Source organism: Gadus chalcogrammus, chromosome 7 (assembly GCF_026213295.1).
Source record: "Gadus chalcogrammus isolate NIFS_2021 chromosome 7, NIFS_Gcha_1.0, whole genome shotgun sequence".
Classification (NCBI taxonomy): domain Eukaryota; kingdom Metazoa; phylum Chordata; class Actinopteri; order Gadiformes; family Gadidae; genus Gadus; species Gadus chalcogrammus.
The window spans coordinates 13,928,267-13,951,765 of record NC_079418.1 but is presented as its reverse complement, the minus strand read 5'-3'; the positions used below and the strand labels follow the sequence as shown (position 1 = coordinate 13,951,765).

Sequence of the window (23,499 nt, the reverse complement as noted above, 5' to 3'; positions counted from 1 at the left end):
TCTGAGCCTCTAATAACAGTACATGATACTGTTTGTTTCCCTCCACCAGAGCACCGTCTACTCCTCTAATAACAGTACATGATACTGTTTGTTTCCCTCCACCAGAGCACCGTCTACTCCTCTAATAACAGTACATGATACTGTTTGTTTCCCTCCACCAGAGCATCATCTACTACGTGAACCGCTCCAGTAAGCTGGAGGAGTGGCTGCTGAACGAGGCGGTGCAGGAGGCCCTGAGGCCCTGCCTGGGGCCGGGCTACGTGGACAGCGACCCCACCTTCAACCTCAACATCGACGAGGACTACGACCACCGCGCTGCCGGCATCACCCCTGCAGCCTTCTGCATGGTCTACCTGGACTGGATCCAGTACTGCAACAGCAGGAGGCAAACGGTAGGCACACATGGGTACACAGGCATTGTGTGTGTGTGTGTGTGTGTGTGTGTGTGTGTGTGTGTGTGTGTGTGTGTGTGTGTGTGTGTGTGTGTGTGTGTGTGTGTGTGTGTGTGTGTGTGTGTGTGTGTGTGTGTGTGTGTGTGTGTGTGTGTGTGTGTGTGTGCGCGCCACACAATACGCATAGATGCATACACACTCACAGCTAGCAAACAACATGCACATACACACAACGGCACTCATACAGGCACACGCACAGAGACACACAGGAGCAGCAGGTTAACGCATTAAGGAGCTACAGCATCGAGCCATTACTCCATACAGTTGTTGTGAACACTGCACTTGATTGCGACCCTTGATTACGGTGTTGAGTTTGTTGAGATAATAACATTGCTGTGCAAAGGTCCTGGTTGTTATCTCCTCGTGTTCGTTGTGCTTCCGGGAGGAGGTGTGAAGCATCTGTACTCTCTGTATGAACAATGCCCCCTGACTCTGTTGTTGATGTTTTAATGATGTTGTGTTGCAGCCTGTGAACAGCGAGAGGGACTCGGCTCTGGTGAATCTCTGCTTCGGCCTCTGCATTCTGGGTAGAAGAGCCCTGGGCACTGCCTCACACAGCATGTCTGCCAGGTAACCACACACACACACACACACACACACACACACACACACACACACACACACACACACACACACACACACACACACACACACACACACACACACACACACACACACACACACACACACACACACACCGTAGTCTATCCCACTTCACGCCACAGTCTAGCACTCTAAACCTCAAATGTTTATTTTATTTTTTCCAAAGTGTTACCGTTGTATAAATGGTATACATCCCCAGTAATTCAGTGGGTTAACTGTGTTGTGCTTGCTCTCACTCCAGCCTGGAGCCCTTCCTGTACGGGCTCCATGCCCTCTTCAAGGGGGACTTCCGCATCACCTCTCCCAGGGACGAGTGGGTGTTTGCGGACATGGACCTGCTTAACCGGGTGGTGGCTCCGGGGGTGCGGATGTCCCTTAAACTTCACCAGGTACAACGTGGATCAGATCTGTGCACGCTCTTCACAACACTCTCCTAATCAATTTGTTATTTTTTGTGCAATTGAGTTATTTATAGAAGCATTAAATCATGTAGCAGATGCTGTATCTAAAGTGTCTTAGTATTCAGGTGTGATTAAGCAGGCCTTGAGCTGTAGTTGGCTGCGAGTGCCTCTCCTTGAAGGATTGGAGCAATGTTTATTTGTACAAGTGATCATTGGAAGCAGTGAAGATACCAAGTTATCCTGCTCAACGACAGCTCAGCACAATAGAGAAGAGCAAACCCTAACACTTGCCAGGTGAGCTTATGTGTTACCTCTCTTCTGCTCCTGCTCCTCCTCCTCCTGCTGCTGCTGCTCCTCCTCCTCCTCCCCAGGACCACTTCACGTCCCCTGACGAGTACGAGGACCCGGCGGTGCTGTACGACGCCATCACGGCCAACGAGGAGAAGATGCTGATCTCCCACGAGGGCGACCCCGTGTGGCGCTCGGCCATCCTGGCCAACATGCCCTCGCTGCTGGCGCTGCGCCACATCATGGACGACGGCAGCGACGAGTACAAGATCATCATGCTCAACAAGAGGTTCCTCAGCTTCAGGGTCATCAAGGTCAGCATCGGCTCAGTGTACTTGGCGATGGGGTTAAGCGTGGAGGTCTCCCTGAGCGAGGCACCTCACCCTGGCTGCTCCTGACCACGGTTGACCCCGCCGTCGCTGTGTGAATGGGTGAATGTGAGGCGATATTGTAAAGCGGTTCGAGTGGCCCCTGGTTAGCAAAGCGCTGTATAAATGCAGCCCATTTACTATAATGGAGTTTACATAGCCTGAGGAGTGAGCGGCTCCTTAGCTTCGGGCTCATCAGGGTAAGCATTGATTTTGTATAATATGCCGTAGCATAGCTACTCTAACTTTAATAGGTTAGCATTTGTGTAGCTATAGTGTTCATTTAAATCTATCATTCATGGACCTGTTGTAAGGAACTCGACGCCTTTTTATATTTTAAGAGTAAGTGATTGAAATATTAAAGCTTTATTGAACATATCTCCTAGCTTTTGGCTGGGACACATGTTTTTAGAGAGAAGCCTATTCATAGAGAACTTGGTTGATTCTTTGACTCTGACCATCACCTCTCTCTGACCCCTGCAGGTGAACCGGGAGTGTGTGCGCGGCCTGTGGGCGGGGCAGCAGCAGGAGCTGGTCTTCCTGCGCAACCGGAACCCGGAGCGCGGCAGCATCCAGAACGCCAAGCAGGCGCTGCGCAACATGATCAACTCGTCGTGCGACCAGCCCATCGGCTACCCCATCTACGTGTCGCCGCTCACCACCTCCTACGCCGGGGGCCACGCCCAGCTGCGCTCGGTGTGGGGCGGCCCCGTCAGCCCCCAGAACATCTACACCTGGCTCATCAGCAGCTGGGACAGGTGAGCGCGGCACACGCCTAGCCTGACTCACTGGGGCTGCTCCTTTTATGGAAGAAATCATAATCACGATTATTTTGGTGACGTTTGAAAACATGATGTGTTGTCCTGTCTCTCCAAAAAAACACTTTGTAACTGAGAAATGTAGCTTTTAAAAAATACACAAAATCGTCAAATAGAAAATGTTCAAATCTAAAGTAATGTACAATTATGATTCCAGCTGTTCATGCACTTTTTATAAAACATTATATAAAAAATACATATATTTAAAAGAAAATTGAAAACTTGATTATATTAGTTTTGTGATCGTCTGATGCTAAAATCGCGATCAAAATTTGATTTATCGCCCAGCCCTATTACACACACACACACACACACACACACACACACACACACACACACACACACACACGCGCACACGCACACACACAGTGACATCTAGCAAGGTACGCACACACCTACCTACCTCCACACTTGTCTTAACCTTCCTACAAGCACATGTGCGCCTATGCTTACACGCAGACGCGTGCACATACACTCACACTCAGGGCCACGCTCGCATACACACACAGACACACTGAAAATATTCAAAGCCCTCAATTGAAAGTTAGGATCCTCCCCCAGGACGCATAAATTATTCTACTTGGAGATGAAGTATTCATCAGCATGATGAATATCCTTTACTTCTAGAAGGACCTTTCATTTGCATGATGACCCCATGTCCTCAGCGCATTTTAGTAAAACCTATAACCTCAGTACGCGGAAGCCTTTTAGCAAAGCCATAACCTTGATGCATTTACCTCGCCTTGGTAAAAACCTGTTCTGTTAAAACTACATTAGAGTTGTAAGGTCAATACGTTGAAGTAAAATATTGGCTCAGTTGAGCAAATATTGAACAGTTAGGTACCATGAAGTACGTTAAGATTATTTGTCTGAAATTATTTGCTTTTCAATAATAATCCCTGAAGTAGATTGAGGCACAGCTATCATGATATTCCCCTCAATAACTCAGTTTATCGTCGTCACTGAAATAATAACTCTTTCTGCTTGATGGAATCAGCTCTAAATTCTGTATTGTGCCGTGGTTTGAGAACATGACTCACATGGCCCACAAGGACCGACTTGGAAGTCAAAGCAAGGACGGCAGGCCAAGTGTCTGGAGGGAGGCGTGCCCGCTTTATGGGCCTTTTGCATTTATCTGAAAAGCTCCTGCTATTCTGAAAGTGGAAGTGAACTCCCTGTTTCAGCTCAAATTGGCATCATTGGGATTTTTTTTTTTATGAGGCCATTACTGGTGTTTTGTTTGAATGTTATAATAAGTCACAGACCGGGGCGTAACACTAGGAGTGTCAGGGAGGTTTAACCCTCTCTCTGAAACTGCCATCACCAGTTGCCCAGCGGGAGCTACATCCAGACACCCGTCAGGTGGTTGTTTTAGGGCGCCTGCTAGGAGCCCTCCCTTCTCTACTGCCATGGGCCTCCTGATCTATAAATAGCACGGATCTGCTTCCAAATGGCACTTATGGTCGTTGCACTGTAATCGGATCTCCTGTCTGAACTACCTTTTATGTTTCACTGATTTTCTGTTGTGTATTTATTGATGTATTGTGATCCAGGCTGCAAAACGACTCGCTTTTAGGGGCAATAAAGAACTTGAACTTGATAATGTACACTTTGTTTGGTCCGTCGTCTAGGTTACAGAAGGGTTGTGGCGCCGGCTGCAACAGTGGCGGGAACATCGAGGATTCGGACTGTGGCGGAGGCTCCGCCTCCATCTCCACCAACCCCGCCACCGCCCACACCACCCAGAGCACCCCCGCCTCGGGCCTGCCCCCGCCCCACATCTCCACCCTGCAGCCCTCTATGGGTGAGACCCCCGACCTGATTGGCTCCAGCCGTCACAAACCTCTCGGTTGCCTTGTAGTTGTAGACCATAGAGACTCTAGCCAGTATAGGCATTATTAATATATACATTTAGATGGGTTCTTCAGGCTGCCATTTTTTGTGTACCACTACGGGCCCACTACTACTGTAGCTGAAACATACAGAGTCGGCCCAGTGTGTGAAATATCCCTCTTCTCCACTCCAGGTACAGACAACCCTGTGGGCCCCACCCCTAGTTGGCCGCACCACCCACAGCCCCTCCCCTTGGCCTTGCTCAGCCAATCCGAGGGCCGGATGGAGGCGGGGCTCCTCAGCTCCCTGCAGCGCACCTCGTCCATCCAGGGGCTGCTGGGGCAGCACCTGTCCAGCTCCCAGCTCTCCTTCAGCAGCTCCATGGGGCCCTCGCCTCTGGGCGCCGAGCGCTTCTGCCCGGGGAGCTTCCTGGACAGCTCGGCCCAGCGCGGAGGCCCGCGGTCGGGCTTGGGTCTGGGCCTCGCCCTGGGCTCCGGCCTGCACTACGACAGCCATTTTGGAAAGTGGAGCCTTTCGGCCAAGAAGGGCTTCAACGGGCCGGCGTCGGAGGCCGACCCCGGGCAGCTGCTGACCGTCCGCACGCAGGTCAGACCCGGAGACCTTACCAACACGAGCTGGTATCGATATGAGCCTTTCAATGCAGCCACGCCATGATTAGCTTTTTCATAGTCTGCTGAGCTAATGCAAAAATCAATACAGAAAACCCACTGCACATTATGTGTACGGTCGATATCAGTTTCAGTAAAGGTAATGTTCCAGCTTTGCATAGTGCAGTGATTTGGATAAAATAAGTCATGTGTTAGCGATCACGCCGCTTAGCATAGCCAATGTAGCTTAGCATAGCCAATGTAGCTTAGCATGACCGATAGACGGATTGCAATGCAGCGAGATACATGTTTAGATGTTATCGGTTTCCCCCGTCTGATTGTGTTGGTTGTTTTGGCAGATGATTGCTCCCGTACCTCCACCAGAGACCTTCGTGACCCTTGACCCTCTGGGTGCCACCCTGGCGCTGGACAGCAGCCCCTTGCTGACCTCCAGGGACCCCCCCACCCCGCGGGAGGAGTCCACAGAGCTGCCTCTCCTGGAGCACCTCCGATGACCCTCCCCGAGCCCCCCCCTGCTCCCCCGACGCTGGGCCAAGGCACACACACACACACACCCTCCCATCAGATCTGATGCGGTGGGGGCCCCGCCCTGCTGGACCAATAAATCAAGGACCCCCAGTTTGGCTGGAGGTGGGAGCCCCGGGGTGAAACAAACCAAACTCAACTCGTCCGGCGTTCACGTTCTGTTGTCTGGACGCACTTTTAACAGCGGCGTTCTCCTCTTCAGCCAAACGGGTGCCGCAGATGCATGCGAGAAGGTCGAGAGACTTCTGCAAACGACTTTAATCCAGAGACCGCCGTCGCTCTCGTGGGCCTTTGGGGGAGAGAGAGTAACGACGTTTGCCGCGAAAGGTTTCTAACCCATGGGGGCGGGTCAACGCGACCAGGGCGATCGTAAGGGACGTGTCGTTTCCAACTGAGATTGTTTTTTTTGTTGTTTCGTTTTTCATCGTATTTTTTATTTTTGTTTTGAGTCGGAGACAGATTGCTCACTCCGACGCGGCTGGGCGCAGCAGCAGCAGCACTATGATCTGCCAGCCCGCAGGGACCGTCTGACATCAGCAGCAGCACTATGATCTGCCAGCCCTAAGGGACCGTCTGACATCTGTAGCTGCTGTGTGTGCTGGTCGGACATGGGCGACCAAATGACAAAGACACTAAACATGATGCAAATTGGCACGTGCCCTTACTTTTTCTCCTTTTGTGTTCTCTGTATGGAAAGTAGTAAGACACACTCCCAAAAAGTCCAAATGATGATTGATCTGTAATTTATTGAAGTGTTTGAAACTGTGCCTCCTCACAGGGACACGCTGATTGGTTCTCCCTGACGGAACCTGTCTCACAGCTGACCTGGTTCTTGTTCTCAGGCCAACATGTGGTGCTTCTACTGCCTAGTTTACACTCTAGTTAGTCTCCATTGACTAGTTACGGTTAGGCCTGGTAACCAGTCCTAGGAGTGAGTCTAGTGAGGCCTGGTAACCAGTCCTGGATGTGGCTAGTTATAGTTAGGCCTGGTAACCAGACCTAGTTGTGGCTAACTATAGCCATGGCTAGTGACGGGCCTAGATATCACGAGTTAAGCCTAGTATCCAGTCTCAGATATGACTAGTTATGCATGGTAACTAGTCCCAGAAGCGGCTATTGGGACTGGGCTCTATGATGAAACATACTGACCAGTGACATTGTGTTGATCACAAGAACACTAACTGGAGTACTGAACACGCCTTGTGTTGTTTGATTTGCTTTGTTTTCTGGTGAGTGGAATGTCCTTTTTTGTTTTTGTTTTTTTTACTTGAAGAATCGCAGATTCTCTGGTGTGGACGGTTCCCTGAGCTGCTCCTATAGGCTGATTGATCCCGAGGCGGTTCCTATAGGCGTACTGATCAGCGCGTGTTTCGGCTGACTGGCCAATGCCCCTCTCTGAGGAGCCGCGCTCAGCGCTACGTTTCTCTACTGCAGGGTCCAGCGCTGAATTAGCAAGCGGCGCTACCAGACACACACACACACACACACCCGCACTCACACACAGCCACACCGACACCCACAATCACTCACACACTTACATGCACACACAGGCACCTCTTATGTACTGGCCTGCAGTACGCCGCCCCCTAGCGTTGTACTACTGCTACTGCATCTTCTGCTACTACTAACCTACCCTACAACTGCTGTGCAACCGTTACATCCAGCGTTTTAGTTGGAAATAAACAAAAATTGAATAAAGGTGGAATATTTATTTGAGCAATGTTTGTGTCAAGGGCATGTTGTGAATGGATACAAGGGTTTTTCTGCTGATCTTTTGAGTCCGGGGATCGGATTCTTCCTGTTATGACTCCCTTCTCACACTCGCACACACTCTTGTTTGGTGTCATTTTGGTCCTCTCGGCAACGGTTTTCTGAAGTATGATTTCTGACTGGAAGTGTTCCCCTGGGAGTCACCTGAGGTCGATCTTGTTCCTACTCACTCTTAACTACTGTTATCAACACATTAGAGGAGGTCTGATTCCAGGAACCCCCTTGGCGTTCTGATGGCAGGAATCCTAGGAGTTCTGATTGGAAGAATCCAAGGTGTTCCTATATTTCCCCAATCCAAAGAGCTCTGAAGAATCAAAGGAGTGGTGATTTTGGTAATCCAAGGAGTTAAGTTTTGAAAATCATAGGTGTTCTGATTTGAATAATCGCAGGAGTTCTGATTTGAAGACTACCCAGGTGTTCTGATTCCTTTGGATTTCTATTTGAAGAATCGTACGGGTTCCGATTCCAGGCATCCAATTACTTCTGATTTGAGAGTTCCATTGGTTCTTGTTCTGATATCCCAGGGGTTCTGGTGTCTGGGGCCCAGCGGTCTGTGGTAGATGACGTGTGGAACAGAAGCTGGCACTCTTGACATCTGTTGCTCTCCTCCCCCCCCTATGTGGCTGAGTGAAAGCTCTGAATGACTTGGTGCAGTGTTATGATCCATACAGGCCTATTTACCAGAGGACAGCCTTCTACACGGTTATTATCACACAATGTAATGGGCGAACCACAGGAAAAGCATTCTCAGGGTTTCCACCGGGGATAACCTCTTTTTACTCTTTCTTTTTGTTATATGCGGTAATGTTAAAAAAATACAGGAAAAGGAGGAATAGAAGAAGCATAATTTGTAGCACAGTCACGCATTAATTGGGTTATGGTAAAGTCCCAGGTATTAGTATCTATGAATCATGTGTTTACTTCAGCTTTTGGGTAGATATACTGAATCACTTTGAACTGCTTTTTTTCCTTTCTCTCTTTAAGGACATTTCTGGGCTTTGCTTAGAACCTTGAATGTTTAAAACGGATCTCTTGTTCAGCCGGTAAAGAGTTTGTAAAGTATTACTATTGCTAAGCACACTGAGGGCTACTCCATCTTGAACAGGTCGGCGTCATTCAACCAATCCCAATCAAACACTAGAGCAAGGCACAGCTAATTGGACGGACCCAGGTGTCAATCAAAAGGGATGATGTAGATTCCTCCAGTCTCTGTACATGCGGTTTCTGTACAGCATGTTTCGTATATAAATTCCATATATATTTAAGATATACAAATCTATTTTATAATGTTTGGATTTTCTTTCTTTTTTTTACATGAATGCTGTTTTTGTTGAGGCTTGGTGGAGATTTGACTGAGCAAAGAGCTCACTATGAAATTGAGTTTCCTATCAGTCATTTTCGAAGAATCAATTCATAACTTTTTTTTGCACAACTGTCCTTCCATCCGACATTATTTTATACTTTAGTTTTACAAGGAGGGGAAAAGGTATTTTTATTTAAGTTAATCAATGTTCTGTACATATTTTTTGTCTTATTTCACACTTCTCTTTAAATTAAAGCTTTTGTGTCTTTTGTTTTCAAATTTGAAGCTCCCGAGTGCTTTTATTTTTACTCTTCCAATTACCATTCTGCAGGGCAAAAATTAATATCTGAACAATATCTGATCTAATTGATTAAATAACTATAAGTATGTTTACTTTCATATTAGCTCATTAGAAAGAACATGAATCATAAGGCCTTCTGACCCAGGTGTTTTTTTATTATTTATTTGACCTGAAGGAACAGCGGACAAACAGTCATCTAAAGTCCCCCAATTCAGCAAAGCAGAAGACCAATAGGGTAGGGGCTAAACGCATTCGCAGTTAAAAAAAAAAGAATATATACATCTCTTAACGGAGATCTTTCTCTAGTTACTTATCAGACAAACGAGCGCTTCATCAGAGAGGGGGTGTATCGTATCTCGTTGTAACAGGACTCCTCCGAGGCCCCTCTCCTCCGGCCGTCCTGCCCACTGCGGCGGAGCCAGGCCAGCAGCAGCACTAGCGCCGTCAGCAGCAGGCTCATGGACAGGCTCAGCAGCACCCCCTGCAGGATGCCCGTGGAAGCGGCGGGCGCAGCTGAAATAGAAAAGTCAAAATACGTTTTTTTTTAACCTCATCTATTCACTCATGGTCATTTTAGGATACAACACTCACTAATGCGTTTCGAGTTGGAATTAAGGATTTTAAATCGGCCTAAAATAAATAAAAGACACTCGATCCGGACAGGAGTTACACACGTTTTATATTTGAGCGTTACAGATGTTAAGCGGACGTAAACGGTTCCTTACGGGTGTAGACGGACAGGTTGATGTAGCAGCTCTGTGTGTGCAGCTTGTTGGAGGCGGAGCAGCGGTACAGACCGGACGTCTGGGAGGAGACGTTGGCGATCTGCACCCAGCCGGACATGTCTCCTGTTGGGGAGGGTTTAGCATTAGCATAGCATTATTTCCCCCCCCCCCCCCCTTGTATACAGGGCCCAGAATTTGGTGCTACGGCCCTGCTCATCTGTAATCATTAGCATTTATCTTTGTATGTTTAACAAATTCTAATGATCAATGGTTTAACTGTCTTAATAATTGCAATGTATTGCTTATTTTATTGTGCACAAAAAAATATGTGTTTGGTCCTGAGGGTCATTAAGCCATGAACAAGTTTGGGGTTAAAAGGGACAAGTAACACTCACTATTTTAATACAAGGGAGTACTGCTTCATACACTTCTTGTGAAAGATTGTGGGCTCCGTTTAGCTGAAACGTTGGAGCATTGATACATTGGTCCGTGATTTGACTTCCCCTTTGGTCCAAAAACAAGGCGTGGTTATTTTTGGCGGAATGAGAGTCGATGTCTCAGAGCCCACGTGTTTGAAGGAGTACTCTTGTTAGAATAACGCCCCGCCTGACGTTCCTCAGTGAGCCCTGCCCCTTTGAGGCGCTGGTCCTACCGTCCATGTTGATGGGCAGCGTGATCCGCTCGGGCTCCATCTTGTGCCACTGGAGCTCTGGGGTGGGGCGGCCCCCCGCCACGCTGCAGGACAGGGTCACCCTGCCCCCCACCTCCACCACCCCCTCCCACTGGCACACGGGCAGGGACGGGGGCACTGGGGGAACACACACACACACACACACACTCACAAACACCCCACACACACACACACACACACACATACAGACAGATAGACAGACACACACGTTCACATACATGCATACATACACATCAGAGAACAAGAAGTCCACCAGGCCACTCCTGAGGACCTCATGGTGGCATCTGATTGGCCGAAATTAGTGCTGGCTAGCTATTATGTCACCTGGGATGGATTCGAGCCAATTTGAATACATCTTTTGCATTAAAATTGTTTCAATATTTATTTGAGTGTTTAGTAACATCTCAATGGATCTGCCATATGTTGGAGGCAACTTTAATTTGCATGAAATATTGTGTGGGGCAATTAATCAAAGAAGCTAACCTCCATGCACCCTGTCATTTCTCTTGCCACAGCTGTTGTACTATTTCATAATTTAGCAGACACTTAATTCCAAAGTGAGCTACAGTGAATATATATTTTTAGATACATGTCATTAAGGTCCTCCGATACAAATCAAGAGTAAAGTAAAGTATCTCAATCATATACTATTTAGTCATGTAGCAGACACTGTAATCTAAAGCAACATATTGCAAAGTTGTTTTTTAGATGCAATTAGCTTAAGGATGGCAGGCTGTGGGGCCAACATGGAGGCTGATGAACGGCTGAAAGGAGCTCCATCTGGAGGGGGTTCAGAGGGGCTCACCCAGCACATCCAGGACCAGCTCCTCTATCCCCTGCTCTCCGGTCTCCGGGGGGTTGTTGACCACACAGTGGTACACCCCGGCGTCAGACCCCTGCGTGTCGTTCAGGACGATGTCTGCCTTCCAGGGGATGCCTGGTGAACAGACACAAACACGCAAGCACGCACACGCCCACACACACACACACCCACACACGTACACACACAAACACACTATGAATATGTACTACTTACTGTAAATTAACTTACTTACTCAAAAATACATTTGTTCTCATTAGTTTTTGTGTTTATCGTTCTAGGCCTCTTTTTGATTGATTTAAGTTAGTTTGTATAAGCGTTACCTAATGCTCATATTTACTGATATGACTGTAATATATGATGTCGCATGTTTACCTGTAAAGCCCACTCGTCCAAGGAGGGAGGGGTCCTCGATCACCTGACCGTGGTCATAGACGATCACCTGGAGAACCACGGATATGAAACAAGGTCTTAAGCACGTCAACTTGAATACACCTTCAAAGGGAAAATGAGTCATTCATCATATTTAATGTTATAATCTTCATACATGAATCATTTGTTAAGATCGGTTTGGTTTTCCCCTAATTTTAGCCAGATTCAAAGTACCAAATTACTCTGTACTCTTCACAAACCGGGTTGTATGAAATCCTGATGTCCAACACTCCTTAAGTCCAATTGCAGGTATGTCATTAATAGTAAATCAAAAGGTCAAATTTTATTTCCTTGATTTGCTGAATATTCTTCTCTTTATCTGGTTTTTAATTAACATTAAGGGCATTTAGCAGATGCTTTTATCCAAAGCAATATACAACGGTTAATACGCACATTGACACATCAACGGCGGAGTCAACCATTCAAGGCGACAGCCAGCTCGTCACCTTGCGTGGAGCAGTAAGGGTTAAGTGTCTTGCTCAGGGACACCTTGACACACCGGGATCAAACAACCTTCCGCTTACAAGTCAACCTGCTCTACCTCTAGAGCTAAGCCGACCCATCAATGCTCCAATCATCCAAAGTAGATTCGCTGTACTCTTTAATACGCAGGTTGGGATAGGGCGTCTTGGACTGCAGAAATTGGGGTCTGACTGCACAAATTGGGGTTTGAACCCAGAACCTTTCAGATGGGAACACCCTTACAAGGACGTCACTATCCCAGGCCAGCGCCTAGTGTCTATGTGGATGCAGGCTACCTGTATGGGGGTCATCGGGCTGGAGAAGGGGGTCAGGGTCCAGATGATGTTGAGTCGGGTCAGGGGTGTGGTGGTGGTGAAGGAGCAGGGCAGCAGCACAAAGTCCCCCTGGACTACCTCCACGCTGGGGTCACTGATGCTCACCTTCACCGCCGCTGGAGCCCAGAGACACCAGGTTAGAGACACCAGGTTAGAGACACCAGGTTAGAGACACCAGGTTAGACACCAGCTTAGAGACACCAGGTTAAAGACACCAGGTTAGATACACCAGATAGATACCAGGTTAGACACCAGGTTAGAGACACCAGATTAGAGACACCAGGTTAGAGACATGTTAGAGACAACAGGTTAGAGACACCAGTAAGACACCAGGTTAGAGACGCCAGATTAGAGAAACCAGGTTAGAGACACCAGGTTAGAGACACCAGATTAGAGACACCAGGTTAGAGACATGTTAGAGACAACAGGTTAGAGACACCAGTAAGACACCAGGTTAGAGACACCAGGTTAGAGACGCCAGATTAGAGACACCAGATTAGAGACACCAGGTTAGAGACACCAGTTAGACAACAGGTTAGAGACAGCAGTAAGACACCAGGTTACAGACACCAGGTTAGAGACACGGTTAGAGACCAGGTTAGAGACACCAGGTTGGAGACCAGGAACAGTTCCTTGAGATTCAGATTGAAATATAAACTATTGAAGTTAAGCTCAGTTAACTCCAATACAATATTTCCCATTCCTAAGGGCGGGGCCTGGCCACTCTACGCCCCAGGACCGACACGGGGGACTCTGTCTGCTTTCCCTCGGGTCGGCTTAGCTCAGGAGGTAGAGCAGTTGTCTTGTAACTGAAAGGTTGCTAGTTCGATCCCCAGCTCCTCCTAGCTGAATGTTTATGTGTCCCTGAGCAAGACGCTTAACCCTAACTGCTCCTGACGAGCTGGCTGTCGCCTTGCATGGTTGACTCTACCGTCAATGTGTGTATTAACCAATGTAAGTCGCTTTGGATAAAAGCGTCGGCTAAATGCCCTAGTGTAATTGTCTGTGGAGGGACACCATCTCTCCAGGTTCTGATGCCCTACGGCCATTAAAGGTCCCAACACACAATCACACACAAGGCAGGCAGAGAGCAATGTTAAGCACTTTACGTCCCTTAAACGTGCTCTATAAATGCATTTGATCATTATCATTATAACTGTAATAAGTTTCTGATGCTGTAATAATTACGTGTATAAAATATAATTATGATGGTGTTGTTGGTCATTAATGTGGATGGTTTTCTGAGTCTTGTCTAGAAATATGTTCACAGAGTTGATCTGCTCGTTACTCTGTTCCCTCATTAATACAAAACACCCCCATGCCTCTGTCCTCACAAGCCCTGTGAGGACAGCCCTGCCCTGTGTGTGTGTGTGTGTGTGTGTGTGTGTGTGTGTGTGTGTGTGTGTGTGTGTGTGTGTGTGTGTGTGCGTGTGCGTGTGCGTGTGTGTGCGCATCGACTGGTAATTACACTGGACAGTTTTCAGAGTTGACCCAACTAATCAGACGGCCTGTCCTCATTTAAGTTGAGCTATTTTCACATTTAAATCATTTATCTTATGCATTCTTCCTTAATTAGACATCTAATATCTCTTAATTTCGCCATAGTTTCTAATATTTAATCATATTATACAAAACCCAATTAATGATGTTATTTAAATGTTTTTCAGACCAGGGCATGTTTACGCTCATATTTATTAATACTGGTACAGGTTATTCGATGCACAACGCATCACATTCCAATTGTTTTGTGACATCATAAATAATCATCATAAATAAATAATAAACTCAATAAGCAATGCATAAGAAAACCTATTACTAAGATAAATGTGAAGAAAATGCAAATTTTGAATTTGCATTCATTAAACATTGTAATAAAAGCTACAATGACATAGATAAGCATACTCACTGTTGCCAAGGGGGATAAAGCACAGGCACACGGTTCGTAATAACCATCCTCCATAGCAGCCCATGGCTGAGGAAAAATTAGTCCTCTGCTTCCATGTGTGGACGGATGTACAATTTGAACTGCAGAACCAAGCATGCAGAAGTAATGTATTGAGCGATGCCACCAACCACGCTCCCACTCTGCCATTCCTCCCCCAATCGCTTCTTTTCCAATGAGTCCCAAATAGCCTATTAGGAATAATGGTCATTCAATACAATGACTGGAATGTGGGTCATCTCAGCATTATTACCACCAGAGGAAAGGAGATTGTGACCTAATGTCAAAACTGCCTAACAATGCATAACAAATCTCTTTTCTATGTTCTATTATAGAATATAAGACAATAAGAGAATATAAACTCAATGACTTCCCCATGACTACGCCATGGGGAAAAGAGCATTTTAGTTTATATATACAACCACAAAAAAAAAGAACAGATGCATGTGGCTAAACTACCCCAAATATACATATTTATAAAGTAATCAATTTAATTCAATTGTAAGAAGTCATTAATGAGGAAAACGTTGTCACCCTTTGGCCTGTCATTGTGCGGGCCGGTACAATGTGAGGACCTGTGTGAGAGCATATGACCAGCCCAGTGAGGGGCCGGCTCTCTGTGCTAACCTAATATCCCAGATTCTATTAGCAGGCTGCACATCCCTGCTGTGAATGCTTCCCCACTGCCAGACCTACGACAGGAGCCGCCACAGCCACTGGACACATTCAAACATGTTGTAGGACCTTCACTCACTGGACGTAAAGGGATCGGCTTCACTGGACAACACGTATGTATCCCATTTGTTGTTCTGTAAACTTTAAGCTGTAAGAGTTGGATTATAGTCTGTTGTGTAAGTAAGAGTGTGTATGTGTATCGTGGAAGAACACACACACACACACACACACACACACACACACACACACACACACACACACACACACACACACACACACACACACACACACACACACACACACACACACACACACACACACCGAGTGCCTGTAGGCATGCTTGTTGTGAAGCCAGCTCAATGGGTATCACGTCAGCGAGCCAGGCTTTGGTTCTGCTCTGAGGAGGGATTGTATCTAAATATATAATTGTTGCTTTGTAGCCACTATATCACTACTCTGTCATCTACAATTTAAATATACGTTAATTTACCTGTGATGCATAAGGTAAGAAATGCCAAATACAAAGCAAAAATGTCCTTTATACATTCCTTGTGCGATGTAGCTTTGTAACCGTCACCTTGCTTACTGTGAATATTCTTAGGTTGTATTTGACTAAAAAAGAATGTCAAAATAATTAAATCCATCTGCCAATAGGTCAATTGGCCCGCGTTGATTGAATCACAGGAGGGAGAGCTGAGGTGTGAAAGGTCACCAGGGTTAGAGTGACTGAGCCCTTTGAAACACACAGCCTTTGGGCTTTGAAGCAGGGGATTTGTTATTCTTAATTATTGGAGGACCTTAATTATTTTAATCAAATGTTATAGCTGCAGTGGAAAAAGTTGTATTTTGTTTAAAACTTATTCTTTCCAGTAGGTAGATACATTGTTATATTAACCTTTTGTTCTTTTTCCCTTTTCTCTTATAAACCTTATCTAACACAATTACCCAAGTGCTTCTTAGGAAACAGGACAAATCCTGTGCTTATCCATAACTAGATTTAGATTTTGAGATTGTAGCAATGGCCCTGGCGGCCACACTCTACCTTCTCTGGGCTGCCCTATAACTAGGGACACAGGGCGGTGGGGGTGGCGCTGGAAACCAGTTAAGTGTAGGGTTTGCAGACAATGCCACATGATGATGGTGGTGCAGGAGTTCTCCTTCTGGCTGTTTCCCAAAGTGAAGGCTGCAGCCTTGCTAGGACGCGTCCTTGCTAGTCGCGTCCTATGGAGATGAGACTAGAGTGCTAGCTCGAGTGCTTCCTAGCGTTTGTAACGTCTGACTTTGGGAACGACTTGGTAGTGTGGAAGCGCTTCCGCTTTTTAATACTGCGTGTCAGCTTGTAAACACATGTGCGCTTTTGAATAAAACATGGCAGCAATCAAGCTGATCGATATTTATTTGACTTTTGTCTGTTATGAATGCGGTCATGTCTCCTTCGCATGGAGCCTTTGGGGAAGTCACAAAAGCTTTGTTGTGGTTGATCGAATTGTCTTTATTAAAAGGAAAATTCATTCAATTTTTATAAAACTAAGTGAAATTGTCTGAGAACTTAATTCATGCATCACATTTACAGTACGGTTGATTACTATTATGCAGGGGGGAAAAGACAAAGAAAGAGATGATAAACGTGTATTTATTTGGATATATTATTTAACTGATCCGATTCATTCATTCATATATGCCTACAATCTACCAGTGCTTTGAACACATAAGTATATCATATAAAATACAATTATATACGTTCCTTAAAAATTACAAACATTGCATATTATCGGTTGTGCATTCATTTTACAACATTGGATAGTGGCACTATCCCTTCCACCGGTAAACATGTTTGTGCGCCACCCTAAGGCGCACAAAAGCCTCCGTTTGCTGGGCTGACCCTAAAAAAAACGATTCAACACAAACATAAATAGGTATAGGCCTACATAAATAATGTAATCTTGTGAGCGAGTAAATTGACATTGGTGACAGTGGTGTTTAAACCCAGGTACGTCCATGCAAAATATAGCAATCATTAAGTTGCAAAAACGTTTGAAAAGTGGCACAGGTCTTTAGGCTTGATTATTTGCATTAACATGATGAATCTATAAAAAGCAATACGGCACAAAATATTTCTGAAAACTAATATAACTTCACTTCATTTGAACGTGTAGCCTACTGCTCTGCCATTTTCAAGAACCCGCCCAGTGAACGCAGAGGATTGTGGGTAGTTTTGGCTCGTCTAGGATGCAGCGATGCATCCTTGAAAAGTCTCGGAATTCTCAAAAACGAAGGACCCGAAAAGGGGGCGTATTTCGAGTGTCCTCAACATTGGAACAGTGCTTGTCGGCGTTCGATGACGTAGCGTCCTTAAAACGGCGGCCGTTGAGCATGCTTCCTTGACATTGGGAAACAGTGGGTCTGGGGACGGCTGGTTTAACCTGTGCACATTGATTGCTGGATGTGCAACAGGTGTGCAGTCTCCCCAAGTCCCAGAGTCCAATCAGGTTGACTCGGGCCAGGTGAGACTGCTTAAACCATCGTCATCCACACACACTCAATAGCACAGAACCGGGGCAAACATCACTGAATCCACAGGGAAATGTGTATTTCCAGAGGACTGTGAAGTGTTCTTCTAACTGTAATCGTTAGGATGGTGGGTGATTGAACTGATATCCATAGAAGCGTGAAACGCCCGTTACGCTGGGGAGAAAAATAGACCCTTTAATAGAACATGAAAGGAGGCCGCATGCATTCATCTTAACACTTTTTGCAAACATGTCGTCGCACCACTGGCCTTCATTCCTTTCAGATGGTTATTTTATTTTTGTGTATTATAGTGTTTGTATTATATCCTTTATAGTTAATTTGTGTTTCAGAGGTGATTATATTTAGCTCTTTGAATATGTTGACATCACAATCCCCAGTAGGTCGCTTCAAAGACATCTCCTCATATTTAAAGATGTCTTCTACTGCTCATGGGATGAATAAAATACTTTAAAAAGACAGAATTTGCTGGATTTGGCCTCTGAAATATGACTCACGCACAGCTGTGCTCCACATCTGTTGACCAGAGCGAGTTCAGCATGGAGGCCAGGGGCTCGGGGACACCGGAGGAGGAGGGGGCGTGCCAGAGGGATCGCGTCAGTTTGGCTTCCTCTTCTTCGGGCCGCTACGGCTCCATCGCCGGCGGCCTGGCCAAGTCCACGACCCCCCTGGTGGGGGACGCGGCCCTGTCGACCCGGCGGTCCTACCTGGCCGTGGCGGTCCTCTGCTACCTCAATCTGCTCAACTTCATGGACCGCTACACCATCGCAGGTCAGCCCCCCCCCGCTGGGCCACACACACGGTGGGCTGGCACCGTGTTTAGCATACTAGATCAGGGGCGCCCAGACCCTTTCATGCTGCTGTGACCCTCCAACACCACCTACTGGAGGTGCTTTAGCCCAGGGCGGACTCAAAGTTCTGGCATTAAAATAAGCAATATATTCTTATTTTCATATGAAAAAGAAAAGTCTGGTGATTCATATTTCTCTATGAATATCGTTTTCATTAGACTTTATTTGTTAATGAATATAAACAGTATGAAGACTGAGAACCTGAAGGCTGGATCTCCTTTTCAGACGTTAAACAAACATGGATCTATTGGAACAGACATGGCATGTAGGGATGCGTATCTTTTTAAAACATGGTCTACTGGTGCGTAGAGACCCACTGCTGAATGGTGGTGACAGAGTTTGACGTGTTGTTGGCCCCTTTGTTGTTTGTTTTCCAAAGGCGTCCTCCTCAATATCCAGAAGTTCTTTGACATAAACGACAGCACCTCTGGTCTTCTTCAGACAGGTATCCACACACAGACACACACACACGCACAAATATGGTGCTTGCGGTAGGCATCACACATGTCATTGTAATCTAAAGAATAAGAGATATTTTTAAAAAAAGATTGTTAATGTTAATGCGTTCACAGTTTTCATTTTCAGTTTCATACTATTGGCTCCATTGTTTGGTTACCTTGGCGACCGTTACAACAGGAAGTGGATCATGATTGGAGGCCTGAGCGTGTGGCTTGTGATGACTTTATGCGGCTCCTTTGTCAATAAGAAGGTAAGACAGTTTTGCTGTTGTTATCAAACAACCTGTCTGTGGGTCAATAGGCACCTGTCTGTGGGTCCACATGTACCTGTCTGTGGTTCCACATGTACCTGTCTGTGGGTCCACATGTACCTGTCTGTGGTTCCACATGTACCTGTCTGTGGGTCCACATGCACCTGTCTGTGGTTTCACATGTACCTGTCTGTGGGTCCACCTGTCTGTGGCTCCAAATGTACCTGTCTGTGGGTCCACATGTACCTGTCTGTGGGTCCACCTGTCTGTGGGTCCACATGTACCTGTCAGTGGGTCCACATGTACCTGTCTGTGGTTCACATGTACCTGTCTGTGGGTCCACATGTACCTGTCTGTGGGTCCACATGTACCTGTCTGTGGTTCACATGTACCTGTCTGTGGGCGGCGCTCTCCCCCCAGTACTTCTGGGTGCTGGTGCTGATGAGGGCCCTGGTTGGGACGGGGGAGGCCAGCTACTCCACCATCGCCCCCACCATCATAGGAGACATGTTCTCCGGGGGTCGCCGAACCATCGCTATCTCCCTCTTCTACGTCGTGCTCCCCGTCGGAAGGTAGCTCTTATTTTAAATTCATGTGCATGATATATGTAGTATATATGATGCATATTATATATCACATGCAATGTAGTGTTCTCTCACTGCATACGGTGAGAACATCTTGTCTGTTTACAGCAAGGGGGCCTTTTTAAATCACATATACAGGGAACACCGCATTATCGGTGCTCCCTTTTATAACTAAAGGACCACCAATACTGCAATGTTCAGAGTTTTGGGGGCAAAATCAGGCCTCCTCCCTCCCCCAACTGAATCATGACATATTTTATGTGAACCCTGGCTTACAGTATGCTTGGAGTGTGAGGTATGGAGTCCTATTCTCTGTTCCGAAGAGATGCATCCCAGAATAAGGATCGGGTTCTCTGTTCTCTGTTTCCAGCGGCCTGGGCTACATCATGGGATCCACCATAGCCACCGCCACCGGAGACTGGCGCTGGGCTCTGAGGGTAATGTAGAGACATGACGACAGCAGGCCCACACAAACAGGATGTAGTGTGTTTGATAACGTTGTGGTGAGATCCGAGAGTTGTGAAGAGAGAAGCAGAAAATAATTGAGTGGGAAAGTGCAGAAGAGACCCAAACACCCAACCAACAGCCCTCCCTCTCTCTGCTCCCCCCGACATTGAGTTGTGCTGCATTCAGGCACAGTGTGATCGAGAGGCAAGATGGATTCCCCTAACCAATCAGGGAAGGAATGTCCTGAATGGTCAGAAAGGAGCCGGGAGAGGTCTAAAATATAAATTGGCTCACACAGGATGGTGTAGTCTGCCCAAGACAGATATTCTCCCAGCGCATTTCTCTCACTAATAGCTGACAGGTGGCCATGTCGTTTCTACCAAGTAACCCTTAAGTAATAGCTCTTAAATTTTACCTTTAAGCCTTCACTCTTCGCTCCGTGTCGGTGCTGCTTGGCGATCCTCAGGTCTGTCCCGTCCTGGGCGCGGTGGGCGTGGTGCTGCTGGTCTTCCTGTGTCCCAACCCCCCCAGAGGAGCGTCTGAGACCCGGGGTCAGGGGGTCGCAGGGCGGAGCTCCTACCTGGAGGACATCAATTACCTCCTGAAGAAGTACGGCCGGCACGCCATTACTCTCTGATATCGGGCCTCGGCTGAGGGTCAGCATAGTGCTGGGGAACAGAGGAACAATGGACTATCACTCACTTGTTTATTCTTTTATGTGTGTGCCTGCGTCTGTCTGTGTGTGTGTGTGTGTGTGTGTGTGTGTGTGTGTGTGTGTGCGTGTGCGTGTTCCGCATCCCAATAGCAAAAGCTTTGTGTGGTCGTCCCTGGGCATCACGTCCATGTCGTTTGTGACGGGGGCGCTGGCCTTCTGGGCGCCCACCTTCCTCAGCAGAGCCCAGGTGGCCCAGGGGAGCCGGCAGCCCTGCGTGGCGGAGCCGTGTGACACCTCCGACAGGTGAGTCAGACTCCCTTCTGACGTGCCGCTCACGGGCCTCAAACACTGTCTTATAAATGCTAAAGTGGAACCGTTAGAAGAAACCCCTTTTGGCGAAAAACGAGTGCGCGACGTGTGTGGGACTAATCGCACGGCCCTGATAGACCTTTTGGACCCGCGGAGAATGCAAATGCCAGACGTATGACGTCAACAGCTCACCTTTTAAGGCCGGTCGAGGCTGCAGACCGTGAACACACGAACGGGGCGGCACTCTGTTTTATTAGAAAATAGCCAAGCGTGACGTTGAGTTTAAACCGTTGCCCCTGGCAACAGCTTCATCTTCGGTGCCGTCACGGTGGCGAGCGGGATCTTCGGCGTGGGCCTGGGCACGCTCCTGACCCGGGGGCTCATCGGCCGCGTGCCCCACGTGGACCCCCTCATCTGCGCCGTGGGCATGCTGGGCTGCATCCCCTGCCTGCTGGCCGCCATCTTCCTGGCCGCCAGAAGCATCCCCGTCACATATGTAAGCCGCCACACGCACGCACACACACACACACACACAGTGTTTTTTTCAAGTTTGTTCCACTAGCTTCCTGCAAACTGAAGGTTACCAGTGTGTTACATCAGACATCATTTGAAGCTTCATGCAAGGTGTGTGTGTGTGTGTGTGTGTGTGGTTTCAGGTGTTTGTTTTCCTCGGGGAGACCCTGCTGTCACTCAACTGGCCCATCATGGGTGATATAGTGCTGGTGAGTCGGGGGGCCTGGCGGTCGCACATTCACCTGATCCGAGTACAAATGTAATGAAACCCCTCGAGGTATCCCCTTCCCCCCTCTGAGCGGTTTGTCTGTGTGTCCGTGTGTTCAGTATGTGGTGGTGCCGACGCGCCGTGCCACCGCCATAGCGCTGCAGATTATGGTCTGCCATCTCCTGGGCGACGCGGCCAGCCCCTACATCATCGGAGTGGTGAGGGAAACGAGTGAACATGTGGCTTTGGAAAACACTCGATTCGGATTGGTAAATAGCGGCATTCTGTGGTCTTTAAAGAATAGCAGACCTCTGCTATGATTAACCCAAAGTAGCTATGGTAGCTGTTTCCACGGAGATTATTATCGGTTTATCTGTAGAATTGTTGTGGAAGCAATTCAATATCGATAAAATATATATTTGTATATATTCGGTGTCACATTATTGATTTCTTTAGTGAGAAGCCATGCAATAAGCGTTATAATTTACAGCCAGCCGGTCTTTACCAGAACCCGCCTGAAGGGTGGTTCCAGCCCCCTCCTGGGTCACATGACCTCCCCACCCTGTCCCCAGATCTCTGATTCGCTGAGCGCCTACGACCCGGACTCCCCGCAGTGGCGCTTCCACAGCCTGCAGTACAGCTTCCTGCTCTGTCCCGCCGTCGCCGTGCTGGGCGGAGTCTTCTACCTGGTCAACGCCCTGTACATCACACGGGACAAGATGGCCGCCCAGCGCTTCTCCGAAGGTAACTTTATATCAAACCAATAAATACAAAATCAAAAAAAGGACTTTAGTTGACCCTTGTCTTCCATGTGGAATAATATATAACATAAATATAACATATCATAACGTAGGAAGGGTGTATTCATGTTTTTAGCATATGAATCAGCCTCATGCTGAATTATCCCCACATATCATACTTTGTTCAGGTTGTTATCGTAACAACAGGTTTGTCTGTGCCCTCTCTCCCATTAAACGATAGAACCTACACTGTTGAAATTGTAGGCCTGCATGCAAAGGCTAATAAGCTGAAAACTGTCTTCTCGCGTGCGTGTGCGCGTGCGTGCGCGTGCGTGTGTGTGTGTGTGTGTTCCTCCCAGGTGAACAGCCCACTCCGCTTCCAAAGTTGGGTTCACCTTAAACTCGTTGCCAAGGAGCCAACACCGACACATGTTACCGATAATGTTCAGGAATATCATAATAAACAAATTGGAACAATGACTGAGACTGTTTCTCTACAAACCAACCATTGTTGAGCTACATCTACCTTCCACTTGGGGACGCTGTTGCACTGTAGTAAGTATTAATTGTATGAAATGTGG

General features: G+C 47.2%; 3 protein-coding genes across 8 annotated transcripts in view; 2 read left to right on the top strand and 1 right to left on the bottom strand.

Annotated features, from left to right (window-relative positions):
- The window catches only part of LOC130385136 (pecanex-like protein 3), a 34,360-nt gene extending 25,120 nt beyond the window's left edge, over nt 1–9,240 (top strand). Inside the window, 8 exon segments of the mRNA XM_056593459.1 lie at nt 162–392; nt 919–1,022; nt 1,297–1,444; nt 1,828–2,058; nt 2,596–2,870; nt 4,562–4,734; nt 4,957–5,369; nt 5,731–9,240. Of these exon segments, the coding sequence (XP_056449434.1) occupies nt 162–392; nt 919–1,022; nt 1,297–1,444; nt 1,828–2,058; nt 2,596–2,870; nt 4,562–4,734; nt 4,957–5,369; nt 5,731–5,886 (1,731 nt within the window). The 3' untranslated portion in view covers nt 5,887–9,240.
- Nucleotides 9,241–9,438: 198 nt separating this feature from the next.
- On the bottom strand, nt 9,439–12,912 carry zgc:165604 (uncharacterized protein LOC792578 homolog; the record flags this gene model as incomplete). The annotated part of the gene is made up of 6 exons (XM_056594769.1): nt 9,439–9,804; nt 10,017–10,139; nt 10,669–10,824; nt 11,513–11,644; nt 11,903–11,969; nt 12,718–12,912. Coding segments are annotated over 6 exons (873 nt in total), but the record flags the coding sequence as incomplete, so codon positions are not given.
- A 4,872-nt stretch (nt 12,913–17,784) lies between these two features.
- spns3 (SPNS lysolipid transporter 3, sphingosine-1-phosphate (putative)) lies at nt 17,785–23,397 on the top strand. 6 transcript variants are annotated; one of them, XM_056594207.1, is made up of 13 exons: nt 17,785–17,877; nt 18,430–18,673; nt 19,133–19,198; nt 19,326–19,462; nt 19,883–20,034; nt 20,417–20,483; nt 20,960–21,102; nt 21,299–21,451; nt 21,764–21,953; nt 22,114–22,179; nt 22,298–22,396; nt 22,751–22,922; nt 23,278–23,397. In XM_056594207.1, exons 2-13 carry the CDS (start codon nt 18,442–18,444, stop codon nt 23,316–23,318), a joined length of 1,518 nt encoding a protein of 505 aa, XP_056450182.1. In that variant the 5' UTR covers nt 17,785–17,877; nt 18,430–18,441; the 3' UTR covers nt 23,319–23,397. The 6 variants fall into 6 exon arrangements, with proteins under 6 accessions (XP_056450182.1, XP_056450181.1, XP_056450180.1 ...); XM_056594206.1 differs by having other exon boundaries at nt 17,872–18,011; XM_056594205.1 differs by lacking the exon at nt 17,785–17,877 and adding an exon at nt 17,912–18,170 and having other exon boundaries at nt 23,278–23,387.
- The last annotated feature ends 102 nt before the right edge of the window (nt 23,398–23,499 follow it).